At 39.2% G+C, this 18,817-nt stretch overlaps 1 protein-coding gene across 3 annotated transcripts; it reads left to right on the top strand.

Moving 5' to 3' along the window:
- LOC133731531 (protein STABILIZED1-like) lies at nucleotides 1-12,466 on the top strand. 3 transcript variants are annotated; one of them, XM_062158896.1, is made up of 7 exons: nucleotides 1-3,187; nucleotides 9,299-9,348; nucleotides 10,557-10,706; nucleotides 11,239-11,289; nucleotides 11,563-11,859; nucleotides 12,060-12,134; nucleotides 12,260-12,466. In XM_062158896.1, exon 1 carries the CDS (start codon nucleotides 90-92, stop codon nucleotides 3,165-3,167), a length of 3,078 nt encoding a protein of 1,025 aa, XP_062014880.1. In that variant the 5' UTR covers nucleotides 1-89; the 3' UTR covers nucleotides 3,168-3,187; nucleotides 9,299-9,348; nucleotides 10,557-10,706; nucleotides 11,239-11,289; nucleotides 11,563-11,859; nucleotides 12,060-12,134; nucleotides 12,260-12,466. The 3 variants fall into 3 exon arrangements, with proteins under 3 accessions (XP_062014880.1, XP_062014879.1, XP_062014878.1); XM_062158895.1 differs by lacking the exon at nucleotides 11,239-11,289 and having other exon boundaries at nucleotides 12,260-12,465; XM_062158894.1 differs by lacking the exons at nucleotides 11,239-11,289; nucleotides 11,563-11,859; nucleotides 12,060-12,134; nucleotides 12,260-12,466 and adding an exon at nucleotides 10,857-10,935.
- The last annotated feature ends 6,351 nt before the right edge of the window (nucleotides 12,467-18,817 follow it).

The raw sequence follows: 18,817 nt of genomic DNA, 5'->3' as shown, positions 1-18,817 counted from the left end.
AAGAAAAGTTTGTGTAAACCGACTGGATTTGATCCAAGCCCTAGTTTCCTCCTCCGTCGCTGAGGATCAGAGAGAGAGAGAGAGTGAAAATGGTGTTCATCACATCTCCGAACCACAGAACCCTAAACCTGAATCTCAACCCAAAAAGCACCACCCTCGAAACCCTCAAGCTTCAAATCCAGCAAAACTCCCACATCCCCATCTCCCAGCAGCGCCTCTTCATCTCCCAAAGCCTCCAAATCCTAACCCAAACCGACTCCACCCTCCTCTCCGACCTCGGCATCACCCCCCTCTCTACCCTAACCCTCCACATCCCCTTATTCGGCGGCACCCAACCCCCCGCCGTCCCCAAACCCCGCCTCGACTTCCTCAACTCCAAGCCTCCCGCCAATTATGTCGCCGGCCTCGGCCGTGGCGCCACCGGATTCACCACGCGGTCCGATATCGGGCCGGCCCGCGCCGCTCCCGACTTGCCCGATCGGTCGGCGACGACCATCGGCGGGGCTGCCGGGGCGGCTCCGCCTGGGGTGGGCCGCGGGCGCGGGAAGCCGGAGGAAGAGGAGGAAGACGACGGCGAGGAGAAGGGTTACGATGAGAATCAGAAATTCGATGAGTTCGAAGGAAACGACGTCGGTTTGTTCGCGTCGGCGGAGTACGACGACGAGGATAAGGAGGCCGATGCGGTGTGGGAAGCCATTGAGCAGAGAATGGACTCGAGGAGAAAGGATAGGAGAGAAGCAAGGTTGAAACAAGAGATTGAGAAGTACAGAGCTTCGAATCCGAAAATCACAGAGCAGTTTGCGAATCTGAAGAGGCAGCTGTATACAGTTTCGGCTGAGGAATGGGATCGCATACCGGACATTGGGGATTACTCAGCCAGGAATAAGAAGAGGAAGTTTGAGAGCTTTGTGCCGGTGCCGGATACTCTTTTCGAGAAGGCTAGGCAGGAACAGGAGCATGTTACTGCATTGGACCCCAAGAGTAGGGCGGCCACCGGTACAGAGACGCCGTGGTCGCAAACGCCGGTTACGGATTTGACTGCAGTGGGGGATGGTAGGAGTACTGTGTTGTCTTTGAAGTTAGATAGGCTTTCGGATTCTGTTTCTGGGTTGACAGTTGTGGACCCTAAGGGTTATCTCACTGATCTTAAGAGTATGAAGATTACCAGTGATGCGGAGATTTCGGATATAAAGAAGGCTAGATTGTTGTTAAAGAGTGTGACGCAGACTAATCCGAAGCATCCACCGGGTTGGATTGCGGCTGCGAGGTTGGAGGAAGTGGCGGGGAAGATTCAGGCAGCAAGGCAATTGATCCAGAAAGGGTGTGAGGAATGTCCCAAGAGTGAGGATGTGTGGTTGGAGGCATGTAGGCTTGCCAGTCCTGACGGAGCCAAGGCTGTGATTGCTGCTGGAGTCAAGTCTATACCAAATTCAGTCAAGCTGTGGATGCAGGCGGCGAAATTGGAGCATGATGACTCGAATAAGAGTAGGGTGTTGAGGAAAGGGTTGGAACACATTCCTGATTCTGTTAGGCTGTGGAAGGCGGTGGTGGAGCTGGCAAATGAGGAGGATGCCAGACTTTTGCTTCAGAGGGCTGTGGAGTGTTGTCCCTTGCACATTGAGTTGTGGCTTGCACTAGCGAGATTGGAAACTTATGAAAATGCCAGGAAGGTCCTTAACAAGGCCCGCGAGAAGCTTTCGAAGGAGCCTGCCATTTGGATTACTGCAGCAAAGTTGGAAGAAGCTAATGGGAATACATCAACAGTTGGGAAGATTATTGAAAGGGGTATAAGGGCTTTGCAAAGAGAGGGGTTGGTGATTGATAGAGAAGCATGGATGAAGGAGGCTGAAGCTGCCGAGCGTGCAGGGTCTGTGGCAACTTGCCAAGCCATTATTCGGAACACAATTGGGATTGGTGTGGAGGAAGAAGATAGGAAGAGGACATGGGTTGCTGATGCAGAGGAGTGCAAAAAACGTGGTTCCATTGAAACAGCCAGAGCTATCTATGCGCATGCACTCACTGTCTTCTTGACTAAGAAGAGCATATGGCTTAAAGCAGCACAGCTTGAAAAGAGCCATGGGACAAGGGAATCTCTTGATGCCCTGCTTCGGAAAGCAGTTACCTACCGACCACAGGCTGAAGTCTTATGGCTTATGGGTGCTAAGGAGAAGTGGCTTGCTGGGGACGTCCCTGCTGCCCGTGCAATCCTCCAAGAAGCTTATGCTGCCATTCCGAATTCTGAAGAAATTTGGCTTGCTGCGTTTAAGCTTGAATTTGAGAATCATGAACCTGAGAGAGCTAGGATGCTTCTTGCCAAAGCCCGAGAAAGGGGAGGAACAGAGAGAGTATGGATGAAATCAGCAATCGTTGAAAGAGAATTAGGGAACCTCGATGAGGAGAGGAAGTTGCTTGCTGAAGGATTGAAGCGCTTCCCTTCGTTCTTTAAATTGTGGTTGATGCTTGGACAGCTAGAGGAACGGCTTAACCATTTGGAAAAAGCCAAGGAGGCTTATGACTCGGGTCTTAAGCACTGCTCCAATTCTATACCCCTCTGGCTTTCTCTTGCAAATCTTGAAGAGAAGATGAATGGGCTGAGTAAAGCTCGTGCAGTTCTTACGATGGCCAGGAAGAAAAATTCTCAGAACCCTGAACTGTGGCTTGCTGCTGTTCGAGCTGAATTGAGGCATGGTAATAAGAGGGAAGCTGATATTTTGATGGCAAAGGCCTTGCAGGAGTGTTCCAATAGTGGTATCTTGTGGGCAGCTTCTATTGAGATGGTACCCCGTCCCCAAAGGAAGACCAAAAGTATGGATGCTCTCAAGAAATGTGATCATGATCCCCATGTCATTGCTGCTGTGGCCAAGTTATTCTGGCTCGACAGGAAGGTTGACAAGGCTAGGACTTGGCTCAACAGGGCAGTGACACTTGCCCCAGATATTGGAGATTTCTGGGCTTTATACTACAAATTTGAACTTCAGAATGGGACTGACGAGAACCAGAAGGATGTACTGAAAAGATGCATTGCTGCAGAACCAAAGCATGGTGAAAAATGGCAACCTATTTCGAAGGCAGTGGAGAACTCTCACCAACCAACTGAAGCTATCTTGAAGAAGGCGGTTGTTGTCCTTGGCAAGGAAGAGAGTGCAGCTGAAAATAATAGACAGTAGGTCTGGCTTGTCTTTTCCAGGTTAGGTTTAGTTATTTTATGAGATTGTAGCAATGAAAAATGGATGTGGAATTTTGCAAGGTATCCTGCTAGAAAATGTTGCTCTATTATTTACTCAATTACTCTTTATTTCTTGGCATGAATTTTATAGATCAAATGATTTTGATGATGAAACTTTCCTTTAATTATCGTTCGAATTATGATGGATTCTGCTTTGTTTTTCCCTGTTGTATTTGCGTAATAACTTCTAGATTCTTTTGATATCACATCTTCCTGCTTCTTGATGGTCAATATATAACTTTTCTTGAGTTCAAATGTAATAGGGTTTGCTTGCAGTGTTTTTCAGTCATTACTATCCCTTTTTATTACCACTCTGGAAGAGCTAGAATTCTAACCATGTGTCATAATTACTATCAAATGACATATGGACGAATACGCAAGTGGTTGCACCTTGATGGTTGATAGTAACTTTGCTTTAGTTCAAAAGGAATAGGGTTTGCGGTAGTTTCTACTCATCATTATTAACCCTTTTTATTGTTGCAACTTTTTCTGTAATACCCATATAATACATTCTGTATTATTCGAGATTTTTTGTTCTGTCAGAGTTTGTGGTATGAGTTTATAGAAGTGGTTCCCTTGGTGGTAATGTTTAGGTTTAGACTTTAGTTTTCAGGCATTTTTCAGATTCAATGTCAAGTGGTTAATAGAGAAGGAGCAATAATGGAAAGGGGAACTGGTGCATTAAGTTCTGTATTAATGGAATTTTTGTTATAAGATTCCATATTAAATGACTACTATACGCTGCTTTTGGGAATTTCATAGTATACTGGAGGAAAACCAGTATGCTTTTTGTAAAATTTCTAAAATTAAATTTTACCATGATATAAGTCCCTTAGTGTGTAGTTTTGGTGGTTTTCGGAGTTGAGAGACGGTTTCTGCATAAAATATTAGTGATCTGAGATAAGAATTCTATTCTGCATTAGTACTTGAATATTTAGCTTTGTACTGGCGTAGAAATTCTGAAGTCATGAATGACAATGTTCTGTTATGTGGGATATGAAGCAGTAGAGTAGATACCTGACTTTGTAACAATTGTTGAATGTAATAGCTTAAATTGCTGGACTTCATTGCTTCAAGCCTATTTATCAACTGTCTTCCCAACTTTCTGCATTTTTTTTCCTTCATTTTTTATATTCCTAGGTTTATGCATATTCTATGGGCATTTGATTTGCAATTTTTAGGACGTTTGATTTGAGATGTTTAAACCAGATCATAATGCATTTGGAGGTTTAGTACTCCCTCCAATGAATTGCACTTCCCAGACTGCAAATTGATCTATTGATCATTAGAGTTTACATGAATAATACAACTTTGCAATTGGTATTAGCCTTGTATTTTGACGCAGACAAGTTGATCAAGTCATCACAACGGCAGTAGCGAACATATGTAGTTTAGACTCTTAATTAGGAGAAAGCCCTAACACCTAGAATTCTTATTGTGGATTGCAATTTTAGTTTCTGAGTACTGTTTCACTAGTGTGATGATAGTTGAAGGTCAGTGGTTTTTGGATCTGAAATATGACCAAGTCTGCCTTTGCCTGATGTTTGGTATTTATGCCCAGGCCATGTTTTCTTTACCTGTTAAAACTTAAAACGAGTCAAATAGGTGTATTTACTCTCTGCACATTCCATGGTTTCAAGATTGATAAAAATGTTTATTTTATTTTATTTTTTTTGGACTGTAAAAATCTTTCTTTCTGGACTGCTCTCCCTTGATTGATCGAATAGAGGCTCGTATCAAAAGTTGGGAGAATAAGGTGCTCTCTTTCGCCGGAAGATTGCAGCTTATTCAATCTGTTTTATCTAGCATCCAAGTGTACTGGGCGTCTCATTTAATTCTTCCTAAAAAAGTTCTCAAGGATATCGAAAAAAGGCTTCGTTGTTTTTTATGGGCTGGTAATTGCTCAGGTTCCTCCAACTTATAGACCAATTGGGTGAAAGTTTATTTACCAAGGAATAATTCTTTCTGGAATGCTCCTCATCCTGCCGTGTGTTCTTGGAATTGGAGAAAAATGCTTAAAATTAGGGAGCTTTGTCGATCTTTCTTTGCTAATATCATTGGTGATGGTCGTACTACTTCTTTGTGGTTTGATAATTGGCACCCTCTTGGTCCTCTTACTCTTAGATGGTCATCTAATATCATTGCTGATTCTGCTCTCTCTACCTCTGCCATGGTCAGTGATGTTATCTATAATAATAATTGGAGATGGCCTTCTCTCTCTCACGAGTTACTAGAGATTTGTGTTTCATTGACCCAAATCATTCCTAACTCCGAGGTTAGTGATTCTGTTCGATGGACTCTTCGAATGGGGTTTATTCAACTTCTTCTGCATGGAATGCTCTTCGTTTTTCTCGGCCTATTGTTCCTTGGTATCATTTAGTCTGGTTTGGTAGTTGTGTTCCTAGATGGAGCTTCATCTTATGGCTTGCTATTAGAGGAAGGTTATCAACTATGGATCGTGTAAGAATTTTTTTCTCCTCTTGCTGCCCATGACTGTGCCTTTTGTCTTGCTGCTGATGAGACTCACAACCATCTTTTCTTTGAGTGTGTTTATACCTCTGGCATTTGGACTCACATTTTGTCTAAATGTGATGTGAGTAATCCTCTCCTCTCTTGGCAGCATTTCATTCCTTGGGCTGCTGCTAACTGGAAGGGTAAATCTTTATATGTTGCAATAAAAAAGTTGGCATTGCAAGCTGCAGTTTATGCTATCTGGCGCGAGAGAAATAACCGCAAGTTCCGTAACGAAAGCCTCCCTTCTACTGTTGTGTTCAAGGCAATTGTGGAGTCCATGCGGTTATGCTTATTGTCTTGGAAGATCCCTCCTTCTCCTTCTAACAGTTATATTATTCATGAATGCCATCTCTGGGATGTATAGCTGTTAGGTTGTTTGTGTTTGTTTCCCTTTGTTTTTCTGTTCCCTCTTTGCTGAGGGTGTTGCTTTGTTAGCTTTTTTAGCTACTGTTCCTTGTTGCTTGTCTGGCTTTGTTTAAAGCCAGGTTTCTTCTATATATTCATTCATTTACCAAAAAAAAGATTGATAAAAATGAAATCTGAAAAAAAAAGATTGATAAAAATGAAATCTGTATTTAAAGCAACAAAGCTACCTTTTGGTACAATTGCTACATACTAGGTAGACTCCTGCAAGGTGTGTGTATGAGGAATGTGTTTGAGACAGTTAAATGAATGTAGGGGAAGTTTTCCTATGATCTGTGAAATTTCAATTGGGACATGTCTTTTCTATCAGTTATAATGGAGAATGGTTCTCGGACTTCAGTTATATCAGCTACTGTTGCAATAAATTATCAGGGATCTCAGATGAGAACTATATTCTGCATTACTGCATGGTTATTTGGCTTGTATAATGTTACATAGTTGCAGAAATTGATTATAATCTAAATTCTGAGTAGCTTCAGTCGGAGCATGACTCATGAATTCAGATTTTCTCTATTGGAGAGGTTAAGTAGCAGACTGGATTTAAACTTCTAAGAATGGACTCCATTTGATATGTTTTTAACACCTCAAGGAAAAAGAAAGAAAAAAGGATTGCGCTGCAACAACCTTTTAAGCTGATAATGTAATGCAAAATATTTTCCTTGCTTTAAGCTACAGCTTTTTTTCATTTTCTCATAAGTTTCTGCTTCAAATGGTGTTCCAATTCTTGTTTTTGGTTCCAACTATTTTCAGGGCTTTTGATTCTGAGATCTCTAGGACTTCTGATGTCAAGTGTCAGACCACATTATAAAATATCGTAATTGATATAGAAGTTAATTTTTGCTGCAGATTCTGAGGTTCTTATTTTTGCCTTAAAGAAAAGCTTTTCTGGTCAATTATAGAGATGTAAAGTGGAAAGGGGAATTGGTGCATTAAGTTCTGTATTAATGGAATTTTTGTTCTAAGATTCCAATTTATTAAATTGACTAAGGGTATATGTAGACTATACGCTGCTGTTTAGGAATTTCATAGTATGCTGGAGGAAACCCAGTATACTTTTTCTAAAATTTCTAAAATTTCTAAAATTAAATTGTACATGATATAAGTCCCTTAGTGTGTAGTTTTGGTGGTTTTCGGAGTTGAGAGACGGTTTTTGCATAAAATATTAGGGATCTAAGATAAGAATTATATTCTGCATTAGTACTCGAATATTTAGCTTTGTACTGGCTAGAAATTCTGAAGTCATGAATGACAATGTTCTGTTATGTGGGATATGAAGCAGTAGAGTAGATACCTGACTTTGAAACAATTGTTGAATGTAATAGCGTAAATTGCTGGACTTCATTGCTTCAAGCCTACTTATCAACTGTCTTCCCAACTTTCTGCATTTTTTTTCCTTCATTTTTTTTATTCCTAGGTTTATGCATATTCTATGGGCATTTGCTTTGCAATTTTTAGGACGTGTGACTTGAGATGTTTAAACCAGATCATAATGCATTTGGAGGTTTAGTACTCCCTCCAATGAATTGCACTTCCCAGACTGCAAATTGATCTATTGATAATTAGAGTTTATATGAATAATACAACTTTGCAATTGGTATTAGCCTTGTATTTTGACGCAGACAAGTTGATCGAGTCATCACAACGGCAGTAGCCAACATATGTAGTTTAGACTCTTAATTAGGAGAAAGCCCTAACACCTAGAATTCTTATTGTGGATTGCAATTTTAATTTCTGAGTACTGCTTCACTAGTGTGATGATAGTTGAAGATTAGTAGTTTTTGGATCTGAAATATGACCAAGTCTGCCTTTGCCCGATGTTTGGTATTTATGCCCACACCATGTTTTCTTTAGCTGTTAAAACGAGTCAAATAGGTGTTTTTACTCTCCGCACATTCCCATGGTTTCAAGCTTGATAAAAATGAATTCTGTATTTAAAGCAACAAAGCTACCTTTTGGTACAATTGGTACATACTAGGTGGACTCCTACAAGGGGTGTGTGTGAGGAATGTGTTTGAGATGGTTAAGTGAATGTAGGGGAAGTTTTCCTATGATCTGTGAAATTTCAATAGGGACATGTCTTTTCTATCAGTTATATCAGTGTTTCTCCCACCTCTTTGGCAATTATATGGGACCAAATGGAGAATGGTTTTCGGACTTGAGTTATATCTGCTACTTTTGCAATAATCTCAGATGAGAACTATATTCTGCATTACTAGCTACATGGTTATTTGGCTTGTATAATGTTACATGGTTGCTGAAATTGATTATAATCTAAATTCTAAGTAGCTTCGGTCGGAGCATGACTCATGAATTCAGATTTTCTCTATTGGAGAGGTTAAGTAGCAGACTGGATTTAAACATCTAAGAATGGACACCATTTGATATGTTTTTAACACCTCAAGGATAAAGAAAGAAAAAAGGATTGCACTGCAACAACCTTTTAAGCTGATAATGTAATGCAAAATGTTTTCCTTGCTTTAAGCTTCAGCTTTTTTTCATTTTCTCATAACTTTCTGCTTCAAATGGTGTTCCAATTCTTGTTTTTGGTTCCAACTATTTTCAGGGCTTTTGATTCTGAGATCTCTAGGACTTCTGATGTCAAGTGTAAGACCACATTATAAAATTTAGTATATATAGTAAACGTGAGTTCTACTGTTTTACTGTTCATAAGAGCTACAGTGCCTGAGAGTTAGAAAAGATGGTTCTGCCCTGCTTTGAGATATTTTTTGTTTTTCTGTGTATCGATGATCGATCATATCTTCTTCTCTCTTCTAGAGCCGTCTATTTTAAATTCAGATAGTGAGTTGCTTCATCTCTTTTTCTAGAGCCGTCGAATCTAAATTGCGAGTGTGATCTGGATTTGTATAATCAGTGGATTGCTTCTTTTGTCTACAATCGTGTAAGGAGGATTGAGAGGGTGAGTTTTTGTTTTTGTTTTTTTTTTTTCCTGTGTTTGATGTCGATTTTTTGGCTTTGATTTGTTCTACTGGAGAAGAAGACAAATTTTTGGGTATAGTGATGGACTGCAATCTAAGTGATTGTTGTATTTCTGGGTTTTTAGTTTGAAATTTTTAATTGAATTGTTTATAGGTTGAATCTGGTTTTTTACTTTTGTTTTCTGTTTTTAATTTGCAGGCTGTGCATATTGAAGGGGGAGAGGTTTGAAGTGGAAGCAAAGAAAAGAGGTTTGGTTGTTAGTTTTAATCATCTTTGTTGTTGTTTTGTATATTGTATCGGTTATGGATGTTGGGTTTATGAGATTAGACTTTATCAGACTATACTTCTGAACATTGTTGTTTTGTTGACTCTTCCTCCTTTTGTGTGCTTAATCAAAAATTACAGAGATAAAGAAACAGAAAAGCTAGAATCTTAGTTCACTTCAATAAAAACATAATTGATTAGGTGAGACTCAAAATGTTAACCTGTAAAGCTTAATAGCTTATAGCACTTTCCCTTCATCTATCTGCATATTGAATGCACAAAAACATGTATGGACATCATTAAAAGAAGGGAAAAAAATACAAACAGTACCCAACCTATGGCCGACTCCGAATTTCTGTACCCAAGTTTTCAAAACTATCACAATGGTACCCAGATTATCTAACACGACCTAACATTCATACATGCCGTCCACTTTGCCGTTAACGGTGTTAACTTTGCAAGGGTAAATCTGTCATTCCACTGTTCATCTCTCTTATCCTTCACACCATGGGTACTGTTTTTTTTCTTTCTCTCTCTCTCTCTCCTCCTGCAAGTGGAAGGACAGATTTACCCTTGCAAAGTTAACACCGTTAACGGCGAAGTAGACGGCATGTATGAATGTTAGGTCGTGTTAGATAATCTGGGTACCATTGTGATAGTTTTGAAAACTTGGGTACAGAAATTCGGAGTCGGCCATAGGTTGGGTACTGTTTGTGAGTTTTTCCCTTAAAAGAAATCTATAGTTAAATTGTAGGAAAAATTTCACAAATGGTCACTCAACTATGACTCATTCGACACTTTGGTCACTCAAGTTTCAAATATATCACTTTAGTCACTCAACTATTACATTGTCAATCACTTTAGTCACTTAAGAAGTATTTTTTTTAATGAAAAAAATTAACAAAGTGATTGACAGTGTAATAGTTGAGTGACCAAAGTGATATATTTGAAACTTGAGTGACCAAAGTGTCGAATGAATTATAGTTGAGTGACCATTTGTGGAATTCCCCCTAAATTGTAATTTAACTACATCACATACTTCTAATTTCATCTCCTTTTTTAATGACATTTATGATTTGATTTTTTTTTTTTTTTAGAATGAAACAGAATAATGTTAAGCAATTTTTGATAGTACAATGGATTACTTGATACACAGACTACTTGGCCTTAATGATGCTCTTAGTTTTTGCAGGTCAATACTATTAGGATAAATTCTCTTTGGAAACTAAAGATTGTTATAGTGGTTAGAGTGAAGGTTCAGCTTAGTAACCGTCAAGTTAGGACAAAAGAGGCTAAAGTTCTAGACTGTGTTGTCGTCTAAGGCTGCAGTTTTGTATAACAGGTCCGTTTTTTTATTTGTAGCAATCAATTGACCGAAAATTATAGTTTCATTATCAGATTTTATTTATTCATTGATTATAGTTGTTACTGTTTTTTTCTTCTTTTTATTTGTTTTTAGGCATTGAAAACCTAATTTGTTGTTTTTGTGTAGTTGGGACTCGAAAGTTGTGTATATTCAAGAAGTTGGGCGTAGAGGCAGAAGTTTGGGAGTTTAAGGATTCTGCTCTAAAGTTAGCATTGTGTATATATATACTAAAGAGAATATTGTTTTAGGCTTTTAGTCTACAAAGGTCTTTTCTATTGCTCAGCTAGGTAGTAGGTCATTCCATGGATGTTGCCTATGCTATGAAAAGGCAGGAAAGGAATCTCTATGGAATTGGGGACTGAATCAAATCAGGATTTGTTTAGCATTTGGGTTTAAATTTGGATTTGATTTCTGGGTAGATCTTGCAGTTTTTTTTTTTGGGGCTATAGATCAGTTTGATTTCTGAGTAGGTCTTACACTTTTGTTTTCTTTTGTTGTGCATTTTCAGGTTTGTGGTCAAATGGTTTGGAGTGGTGATCAAGTATTTTCTGAGTTTATGGTTGGTTTTCGTTGTTTTTGTTAGATTAGAATCATCCTACAAACTTTACAGTAAATTGGAGGACTATGTAATTAGTAATTGGCTTTGTAAATTAGGTGTTTGCTTCATAAATTGGAGGTGTTTTTGGAAATTTATTAGTGGTCATTTAGTTCAGAAATTGGAGGTGTTTTTGTAATTGGAAGATTGTATTTATAGTGATATATAGTGATTGATTTTTGTTATGTTTGTCTTTTCATGAATTGATCATTGATCATTGATTTTTGAATTTTGTAGTTGTGTGGATACTTTTCACGAAGTGAAGAGCAAACGTGAAAGAAGAAAAGAAAACAAAGCTTTGACTATGGAATTGTTGGCTGTGGCATATTCGTCCCTTGCAGCCAAAACGGAGGAAATTATATATAGGTTGGTCTTGCTGGAATTTTCAGCCACACAGAAGTATTCTCTTGCATCTAATTCAACTTGCAATGTGGAAGAGGCTGGTGATCTGTAAGGCAGAAATGGAGGAATGTATAGATTTGATAATGGAAGAATTAGAGAGAGAAATATAACTAATGCATGCACCCTTATCAGGTACCCTTTGTTTTTCAGTTCAACTTTATTCTCATTTTAGTATCTTCTGATTTAGAACTATCAAGAAGTAGGGTCAGGATCCTTAAGTTTCAGACATTAGGAAACTGACCATGTTACGTATGTGGATATCAAGCTAATGATGTTAATACTAATGTCTTTTCCAGTTTCATTGATTGACGTGCTTCTCTGTCAAATTGTAGTGAAGTTGATCCCATATTAGCATCCTTATCTGGAGGAGCAATTGGAGTGATGTTAGCACTGACGGTGGTTGAGAAGTGAGTTTATTATGTTTTGGTCAATTTGTTTTGTCATTGACAAAGTATGATAAGGGAATTTCTGCTAAAAAGAAAAATGAGATTATAGAGGGATAAATACATGGCCTAATGCAAGTCCTGTGCAGGTATGGAGCGAGTTGATATCCGATATTGAATTTCTTTTTTCCAAAGGGCAACAAGGATGGTGAAGAGTATGGTGGAGGCTAAGACTTAAAAGATTTCGTAAATTTCATCAATGAGAAATGTGGTCCTAGCAGAGATGCGAAAGGACAACTTACTTCCAAAGTTAGTACCATTTTAAACCAATGAACAATAGAAAACATCTTTTTCCACAATATTGTTTCCTGAAAAGTCGACTTCAACAGTAATATGAACACAATCTTACATATTATTCTATCACACATCACTTTCACGTAAATATATATATACGTAGTCATTCGCTCAGGAATGCCTATTAATACCAACTATAGTTTGCAGTTAAACAAATAACGCCAAAACAATAATGGTAACTCCGTTCGTAAATGAACGTTGTGAGATTACTCATCTCGAAATTCCCGCTGTGTCTTCAACACATAACAAAGCAGCCCAACTTCAATTTAACCGTCTAAGAATACTTCGTCAAGAACCTAATCACATACGGTTTCAACTTAGTAACGATTCACAAATGATTTAAGTTCGAAACCCCTGTTTTCAACAAAAATCCCCAAAGTGACGCCAATCGAGGCGAAACCACATCCGAGACCACCCAAACTCTCCGAAATACTTCCACGATTGATATGTCCAAACCACAAGTCGATCGGATGCTCAAATCCTCACGGATCAAATAAATAGGACGGTCTGAAACCGTAAAAATCATAACAAATTCATACGAATTCCAAAAATTGCGTATTATATATCGAAACACTGGTATTGACGAGTAAAAGATATATACCAGAAACAGTCCTTTACATAGCCGGAACGCCGCCACAAGCGGTGGCGCACCGCCGCTGGCCAAAACTTAATATTTCACAAAACTTCCAACATCAAAGATCTTCTTCTCAGCATGCTTATCAACTTTCATAACTAGCATGAAGTCAGAATCGAAGTGAAAAGGGTCGAAAACTACCTCGCAAGCCGTGAATTACTGTTCAATCCGAGTTGAATCAAGTTTCACGTGAATCAATCCAAACAACCACCACAGATCGATCCAGGAGGCTGCTGTGAGCTCCCCAAGCCTAGTTTGAAGCTTCGCCGACGTCGGAGATCGGAGAACCGATCGGGTTCGAATACACAGATTTTCACCGCCTTCTAGGGCCGCCACCGTTGAGAATCGCCGCTAGAGGATGCCAGAGGGACGACCGGAGCAAGGAGGAGAGCTGATCTTGAAAGTTTCACCGCCGGAGCTCGCCGAAAAAGCCAGGTCGGGTTAGTCGGTTTTCTTCAATACTGAAGGTATCAGTCGAGAGAGAAGAGAGAGAGAAAGCAACTTCCAGAAAAGGAAAATGGAATTATGAAGATATTTTCGGAAATTCCCTATTTATACCAAAATGGAAACTTTTTCCAATAGCCATAACGTTTTCATACAAACTCCGATTTTTGCGTTCCGCATGTCCACGAACTCGTATCGATGCACTCTACGACTTTCGTGAAGGAAGTTTCTAAAGATTCTCAACATATAAAAAGTCAACCTTGAACCCCCCTAAATCCACATCTTTCGAATAAATAATTGTCCGAAACAATTCCACTTCACATACAACATACGAATAAAGCACAATACCAATAATTCGTACAACTGGTCCATTATTAATTACCAAAATTAAATAACGAAAATCCAGGTCATCACAGCCACCTCTACCACCATCACTACCCACGTTGCAGCCAAAGGTTGCTGCGACACCCCTTCACTGCTATTATCACCCACACTTTCTTTAGCCCCCCCTACTTTTCTCTCTTTCTACCAAAACCCATATATAAACTCTCGTAATCCATCCCCATAGGTCTCTCTAATCTTCATCTCCGACCTCCCTCGATTGGCAACACTTGCAAACAATACACAAAAAATATCATTCAAAAACCCATTCTCTGTATCATTCAACTCTACATCAATTTCGATTTCGTCTCTGCATCAATTTCAGGATCACCCCCAATATCATTCAAAAACTCATTCTCTGTATCATTAACACAGGGTGCCACGACCATATTAAAGATTGATACCCCGACTGAATCCAATGCGAAACCGAGTCATCGAGGCTAGAAGAGAACAACCGGCCACAAGGTAAGCCTTTCGAGCCAGCCCGTCACCAAATGAGCGACGAAACACTCTTATCAAACCTTCAATCCACTAATTGATTCAAAATCAAAATCAAAGTATCAAACACTATCATCATTGCAAAATAGCAAGTAAAATTGTTGACAGTACCAACTGACAGTGCCATCTGACGACCCCAGGGGAGACGAGCCAAATCTCAACGGAGCCGTCGGCGCAGGCGGCGGTGACCTGCGATTCAAGAATCAACCCCAAAATCCAAAACTGAATTGGATCAGCCCCGAAATCCAAACCTGTCCTCTCCTTCACTGGCAAGGTCAAGGACTACGGCACTGGCCTCAAGCTGCCAATTGGGAAGTAAAACACCCCTGTCTTTCCAGACCCGATCTGAGCACAAGCCAAGAAGTCCCAGCCGGCCATGGCTATCTGAATTGCGTGGCGCTCAACCAAAGTCCGCCGTCGTGGGTGATAGTGGCGGTGAAGGGGTGTCGCAGCAACCTTTGGCTGCAACGTGGGTAGTGATGGTGGTGGAGGTGGCAATGGCAATGGCGATAAACAGAACAAAAAAAAATAAAAGAGAAAGAATAACTTAAAAAAAGATAAATAAATAAAATTAAGAAAAAGAAAAAAAATGAACTGAGGGTATAATAAACATTTTAATGGGGTAGGGATTGCCACGTCATCTAGTCAACGGAGCTTTTTGACGGAGAGTAACGGAATGGACCGATTGGTCCAAAATTGAGAATACAAGGAGTAAACGTGTGAAATTAGAAGAACAAGGACTGAAGTGTTTTTTGGGTAAAAGTTCAGGGAGTAAACAGTATTTAACCCTATTTTATTTATGAAATAAATTATAAAATTAAAGTAAACTTTTATTCATTACAATTGAAACCAAACAAGCCACACAAGAAAAGTTAAAGCAAATAAAAACAAGTCACACATTAATAAAAAAAAAAAAAACTAAGACCCGAGCACTATGACATGACAATGAATTGTCAATTATTAGGATGATAATGTAATTGTCATATCCCTAGCCTTGTCCTCCTCGTCCTCTTCTTGAACAAACATGTTTGACAAGATCTTTTTGTAGATTACTATTTCCAATATGCGAGCGTACCCTCCAGTAACAAGACATGTATTCGACCATTGTAATTTGCCAGGTTCTTGGATTAAGAGGTAAGTTTAGGCCATCATATATTCTTTCTTGTGCTCTCCTTGACCTATTTGGGTTTGGTTCATCATCATCGGACTCATCATTATAATAGTCATCTCGCTCGTCCTCCACAATAATGTGATGAAGTATTATGCAAGCTAACATGATTGTCGATAATGAATCATTATCCCAACCTCTTGCAGGTTGCCTAACTATTGCAAATCGTGCTTGTAGAATTCCAAATGCCCTTTCAACATAATTGTGGTACGCCTTTTGTGGAAAAATACTCCTCATGTTCATTCTTAGGTTGTTTGATAGATTGCACCAGCGTCACCTACTTAGGGTAAATACCATCAACAATGTAGTATATCTAACTCATAAGGAGTCTCGTTGACATAGTAGTGAAGTTGTGGTGACTGACCTGTTGTGATAGCATCAAACAAAAGGGAACGTCCGAGAACAGTGAGGTAATTTTGAGCTCCTAGGATTCCAAGGAAAAGCATGCCAGATCCAGGTGACGGGACCTGCCACAGCTTCGAGAACAATGGTTGACTTTTTCATTTTGCCGCTAAAGCTACCATGCCATCCCACTGGATAATTCTACCACTGCCAATGCATGCAGTCAAGCAAACCTATCATTCTAGGAAACCCTCATTTCTTGGCTCTTTGTAGGTGCATATATATCTAGATGTAGCGTTCGTGATAAATTGTGACAATGGTACAACAAAATTAACTAAGATTCTCAATGGCAGTTAATTCTAGTATACAGAAGGATTCATCTAAGGAATCAGCCGAGCATGCAATGGTTAGCATTCAGAGTGCGCACATCAATTTCTGGTAAGGAGAGAAGCCCGGATGCCCAGCACAATCTTGTGACTACCTAAAGTATAGGTCCGCCGTCTGGACATGCTCTAACATACGGAGGAACACTTCACGCCTCATCCTGTAAAGTCGTCTGAAAGTTTCGGCAGGGTAACAGGGTCAGCTATGAAGTAATTTAACAATTTTTCATTAGCTACCTCATGTGATCTATGATGGGTAGCGCAGCCTAGAACAGAACCACCCCATTGAGGTTGTTGTTGAAGTGGGTTAGTAGCCAACCAGCTAGCTGCTCTTCATGTTCTTCGTCATCTTCCTCGTCTTCACGTCGCCTCTCATTCTGCTGAGAAAACCAGTTCTAATTCATTGCAAAATGTAACAAAAAGTTATAAAATGAACAAATAATTAGAGAGGAGATAGATGAGATAATGAAATATGCATCTGAAAAACCATATTTTTTATTGAGGTTTGAAGCTGAAGATAGAACCGCCATGTATGCATAAAATCTAATCGAAAATCTAGAGAGTTGATCACAACACGACACGTGACATTCAAAAATCCTATTGAAAAATTTGATAAGACTCTATAATGATCAGTTTTGCCACATCGACACTATATCTAATTAGGAATCTACAGGTTTGCTTCCGAAGAGGCACTTGACACTCATTCTATCTGAAAATATTTTCAATAATAACACATAGATACCTCATCCAAATATACACCTTAAAAATTATTTTTTGTCTCAAAAATTAATTTTAGTCTAAATTAAAATATTATTAAAATAAAATTAAATCATAAAATTAAAAAACATAATGTAAAATCATAAAATACTTGAAAGGACTAAAATTTAGCTCTGCCTTATCAGAGATGGTTCACTTGTTCATGAATAAAGAATAATATTTCTGGGGGTTAAATTATAGCCCTGACCCAAATATAACTTTCTCCTACTGGAGATGGCCTTAACCCCTCAAAATCATTTTTGGTTTAGCATAGTCCTTCCATTGGAGAGAGAACACTTAGATTTAGAGGCTAAAAGTGGCCCATAGCCCAGGGCTAGAGGTGGCCTTAAGAACCTTTTCAAACCAGATTTTTCACTTTCTCACCTACTGAAAACATCCATACACTCTCCACCCTTAGATCTTGTGATCCAAGGGTCATCCTTCCTCCATTCTTTTCACTTTTCTTCCTTTTATCACCCAAAAATGAAAAATCTTATTCCATTGATTCCCTCCTCTCTCAGACCGAGAGCACCCATTTTGGGACTGCTCTCTTTCTTCTCTCTCCTCTTTTTCTCTTTGTTCTTTATTTTTCTGTAAGTTTTCTTTGTGTTCATCACAATATCAGGTAAATTTGGGGTAAAATCAAGTCAGGAGCTCCTCATCAAACTTGTCAAGCTCACTCTCCTCTACAATTTGATAGTGATATTGAATGGAAAACATCAAAAATCAAGGAGCAAATCTCAAGGAAGTCATATCGACCCTATACGCTCTCAACCGCCATAATTTAATGCATTTATAATGCAATAATATATACTCATACATACATCACTAGAAAAAAAAAATTAAATAAATAGAAACCACTAATTAAGACAAGTCTAGAGTCCCCTATTTGGAAATTTGCTTTAACTCTGTTCTCTAAGTTAGGCCAACACCGTGATAGCTTGCCTTCTGAATAGGGATAATGACCATTTACACAATTTTGAGGTTAATTAACCCCACTTATCCAAACACTCTAAGAGATTGCCCACTTACACAATATTTTATATATATTTTGCCCTAATACACAATTAAGTATTTTATTTATTTATTTTTAGGACAATTTTGCCCTCTCCTTCTTTGTCACTTAGAGAGAGAGAAGTCATCGGAGACCTCGCCGGGCTCCGGTGACCGGAATTCGGCAACCAGTGACGGAATCCGACAACCGGAATTCGGCAACCGGTGACTGGAATCCGGTTACCGGACGGGTGACCGGATTCCGGCGTCCGATTTTATTGCCCCATAATAATGCCTAATAATCATATTATTGCCTCCCAATAAACATTTTATTGCCCCCCAATAATCATATTATTGCCCCCAATAAACATTATATTGCCCTCCAATAATCATATTATTGACCCCCAATAAATATTTTATTGCCTCCCAATAATCATATTATTGCCTCCCAATAAACATTTTATTACCCCACAATAATGATATTATTGCCACCAATAAACATATTATTGCTCCCGCACAATGCCAACCTCTCCAGATTGGGGCAATTCGTTGCCAATGTTTCCAAGCCAGGTGTAAAATTTCCAGATCCAAGCAATTGGAGAGATTGCGGCCAGCGCAACGTCGCTAACCTGAAGCTTTTCTAGATGGATTTCAACCATAGACGTGACTTTGCCCGAAACACTGTCCATTGTAAAGCTCTTTCAGGAAAATTGTCTTGAGCGACAAAGCAGAAATGCCCAGCCCAGTGGGCTCC

This window comes from Rosa rugosa, chromosome 2 (assembly GCF_958449725.1).
Source record: "Rosa rugosa chromosome 2, drRosRugo1.1, whole genome shotgun sequence".
Classification (NCBI taxonomy): Eukaryota; Viridiplantae; Streptophyta; class Magnoliopsida; order Rosales; family Rosaceae; genus Rosa; species Rosa rugosa.
Note: the sequence above shows the minus strand (reverse complement) of the source record. Positions and strands in the feature narration are given on the sequence as shown.